This window comes from Pinus tabuliformis, chromosome 5_2 (genome assembly GCF_031772625.1).
Source record: "Pinus tabuliformis cultivar Carrire ecotype Pingquan chromosome 5_2, CPIR1, whole genome shotgun sequence".
Classification (NCBI taxonomy): Eukaryota; Viridiplantae; Streptophyta; class Pinopsida; order Pinales; family Pinaceae; genus Pinus; species Pinus tabuliformis.
This window is the reverse complement of record NC_142306.1, coordinates 318,256,097-318,260,287: the sequence shown is the minus strand read 5'-3', so window position 1 is coordinate 318,260,287 and position 4,191 is coordinate 318,256,097. Positions and strand designations below refer to the sequence as shown.

Genomic DNA, 4,191 nt, shown 5'->3' with positions numbered 1-4,191 from the left:
TCCTTATTTTATGGTATATAGATTTTGTATTTTAAAATACTTAAAAAAAATTCTAACGCAATAAAATTGTGGAGAGTTTACCATTTAAATTTATAAATTTAACAAATCTCTACTAAATTCTAAATAAATTAGACCAAAATATGCCCAAAACACTTTGAAATATATAACAAATATACTACCTAAATATCCTTTCTTATCATTGGTATTTTTCAATAACTGTAAAATAATTTTTTCCAAATTATTTTTTCACTCTGTTATTAATTAAAAAAAAATGGTAAAACTTAAATAAAATTTCATCCGTATATTTTTCTGTTATTCGTCTTCCTAATTAGGTTGATAGGCCTTCCTATGCATCAACAATGGTCAACACTTTTACCCTGTTCCGTTTGATCAAGTGAGACACTTTCAACTGTTGATTTGAAGTGTCATCTGGCAACTATCACTTTCCAAATATTTTCACTTTGTTATTAATTTAAAAAAAATGGTAAAACTTAAATAAAATCTCCTCCGTATTGATCAAGTGAGACACTTTCAACCGTTGATTTGAAGTGTCATCTCGCAACCATCACTTTCCAAATATTTTCACTTTGTTATTAATTTAAAAAAAATGGTAAAACTTAAATAAAATCTCCTCCATATATTTTTTTGTTATTCGTCTTCCTAATTAGGCTGATAGGCCTTCCTATTTTTTTTCAGAAAGAAAAGCTTTTATATTTATATTGAGGCAATATATACAACATATACTTGATGAGTTCACATGAAGCACCTATCTGTCCAGGAAAGACAGGATGGCTTCTGGAAAAAAGGATGAGCTGATGCATCCCATATAAGAAGATTAAAAGTCTGATAAAAGATAAGTCCATCATTGTCACATAGAAAAACATCATAGACAAACATCAGGAGGGCGAAAGAAGCCCATACAAGACTGCAAAATCAAAATATAAGCACTATAACCTTCGGCTGTTCTGCTGTCAAGCAATAGAAGGATGGAGAGCTAAGACTGATGTTAACACATAATTGGAGGATATGTTAGAATTCTCAAATATTTTTAAGTTCCTCCATTTCCATATACTCCAGATTGTTATAGGGAGGATTGGGCGTTTGAGTAGATGTTGACGACCCCACCATTGAAAAGATGGAGCCGAAGCCACGACGCCCAACGCGTGTATACTGCTAAAACCATATTACCATCATCCGTCCGGCCAGAGCAAGCATAACAACACTGTTTATGATTATGGAAATTTTTTCTGCTAATAGGCCTTCCTATGCATCAATAATGGTCAACACTTTTACCCTGTTCCGTTTGATCAAGTGAGACACTTTTAACCGTTGATTTGAAGTGTCATCTGGCAAGCATCACTTTCCAAATATCCGTTGAGTTGCCTTCTTTTCTACTGTGCATGGAACCTGGCCCTGTTATGCTTTAATTCTGCGTGCACTGAGGACGATCCTCCGAAAATGCCGATAATTCCCACCTAAGACCATAACAACCGCAAGCTGCAAGTCAAAGGGCCTGCGATAAAATATTCGAAACTATTAAATTCTTAGATTGCCTTCCTTCCTCTACTCTGCTTCTGTTCGAGACATTCCTCACCAGAACCATGGCGGAGCCGAAGCAGCTAGCTGATTGTAATGGTGTCAAGGTAAAGGCAGTCCCCTCACATGCGTTTGGGTTCTCTTATTTTAAGCTCAAGTTCAGTGTGAGATTACTGACCAGCCAATTTGTTAACACTTACTCTGCTAAATGAGAGTGAAGTTTTCTTTAAATTTGTTCATTCTTTACTTTGCCTTGTATTTCAAGATTGTGCCCCAAATTTGACGTGAAATTTATTGTTTATCAAGGATGAATGTTTACAGACAGCCTGCACAGGCTCCAACAAGTGGAATTTCAGTCCAAGTGATGCCGTCATGGGATGTAGCCATAACATGTTAGGAATTCGAGGTGTTCTGGACTATGTGATGTCGCATTTGAATCCTGACGGTCATTTTGGTTTAAATTCTACTACTTTGTTTTGAGTGATTGGAGTCATTTCCCCTGTTTATTGCTGCATTTTGAGTTTTGCAAGGCATTCTGGTTTCCTCTGAAAATAAGGTTTCATTAAATATACGCTTTCTGGTAGTGATTTTTGAGATGTTGGGGTAAGGGTTTGGTAGATTAAGACATGCAGACAAAGGTACTTTGTTTGATCTTTTCTGATCTATTCACAATTTTTTCGAAGGTTTTCAAACACATTGAGCTTCCTTTCGTTGTGTAGAAATATTATCCTTCAGATCCCTATATTGTCTTCTAGGTTTTAAGTTAGTTTTTAGAAAAAGGCGTATATATTTTGATTATAATTCGCCCATAGGCGTATATATTTCAACCTGGGGATGGATCAAGGCTTGGGGAATTATATATATATTTTTAATCAACGAACCGGATTGAATGTCCTGGGAATATCGTACGAATATTTTTGGAAATATCTTACGAATATCCTTCGTCTGAGTGTGCAATGGACGGATGCAATTTCACATAGGGTAGTCGGAAGGGTTACTCTTTTGCGTTACAATCTGTAGAAATTAATTTTTAATTAATTAAAACCCTGAGTTGAAGCGTTTCCATTCTCCCCCTAATCGTTCCGATTATGTTTCAATAGCAAGTCCCAAGTTACAATGAATTTACCTGACTGTCTGTTCCAATTCATTCATTCATCCGTCGTTTGAGGAATGAGTGCAAATACGAAACCATTATTCTCATTGTTTTGTGGTAATAGCAGTAGTGGCGGGAAGACCTCTCTGGGTTAACCTTTTGGCTCAACTTACCCTCCAATAGCTCATGCTACAAAAGAAAACCCTTTAGTGATAAATCTGGAATCACAACTAAAATTTCCGATTACTATCATCGGGTTGATGTCCAAACTGTGGAAATTTCATTACGATAAGTGGTTTACTACAGGTGTTTTGTTTGATCTTGCGTTTTTAGTCTCAAAGACTAGGGTTTAATGTTTTTTTTGGTTCATGGCGTCTCCTTTTGTTCTAAGAACGACCTTCAGCAAAAGTGTTGTCTGCGCCCTGAGGAGGATCATCGCTTGGCTTTCTCCTCAGAGAGAAAATTAGAAGAGTAGTGTTTTATATCTATATACGTGTGTGGGGTAATGAAGAACTTATAATCTACGTTTATGTAGTTAGAAGAACTAGGGTTTCTAAATTGTAATACGAATCGTTGATGGAATTAAACTTTGACAAATTGTTTGCCGTTGTTGTTAATCTCCTCACTCGCTGTTATCTCAGGTTGCATATCAATTCTTCTCATTTATCACACTCATCTTACCCTGGAATAAAATGTATGACTTAAACAATGGTCCTTGGAGGACAACTTTTTAGTTTGAGATTATATTTGACACAATTTTTTAATCTCGTGGCAATTATAATTATCAAAAATTATAATTGCCATGAGATTGCCTTTGTTTCTTTCATTTTAATAAATGTTTACATGCTTATCATGACAATTAATGATTTCTGTGTGAAAATGCTAGAGTATGATGTACAATGCATGAGTATCCATTCTACAATCAGTATACATTATTATTATTTTTTGAATTAAGAGTGTCTTTAAAAAAAAAGGTGGAAAAGAGATCGCTTGTTTCCTTTAAATCACACTCTCTTTAAATAAAATAGAGCTATAATTCATTGTGGATAGGCATAACTGTTTAAAACGCCGAGGATAATGTATATATTCTACAATCATATACATAAATTTCTTTTGAATTAAGAGTGTCTTAAAAATTATACAATGTTCATTGGTTGTTTCGTTTCAATTGCCCTGCATTTAAAAATAAAATTGCAATTCAATGCGATTGGAATGAGTCCACGATTGGGTGTCAGACACTTGTAACTCTACGCCAAGTGAGGTATGACAAGCCACATATGGTATAAGCGGAAGAGGGCATACATTAAGCCATTCTATTACATTGGGGTTAATTTCTCTGCATTCGAATGTGTGAACCATCACCCTTTGGCTGCGTGTGAAGGAATAGTACATCTTGAGAATCCATCCCCTTGTCTATGTTACGGCGGTTAAGTAGTGATGAGCATGTTGCAATATAGGTGTTATTTGGATTTTTTAGGGAAACAAACTTACCATTGTTTTCTTTTCTTTGGGTTGGGTGGCCGCTCTTGGTGCCATAATAAGGTAGGTGTTATTTGGATTTT

At 35.3% G+C, this 4,191-nt stretch overlaps 1 protein-coding gene across 1 annotated transcript; it reads left to right on the top strand.

The window, feature by feature from the left end:
• Window positions 1-1,406: 1,406 nt before the first annotated feature.
• On the top strand, window positions 1,407-2,016 carry LOC149158788 (uncharacterized). The gene is made up of 2 exons (XM_089434101.1): window positions 1,407-1,643; window positions 1,843-2,016. Exons 1-2 carry the CDS (start codon window positions 1,602-1,604, stop codon window positions 2,014-2,016), a joined length of 216 nt encoding a protein of 71 aa, XP_089290227.1. The 5' UTR covers window positions 1,407-1,601.
• The last annotated feature ends 2,175 nt before the right edge of the window (window positions 2,017-4,191 follow it).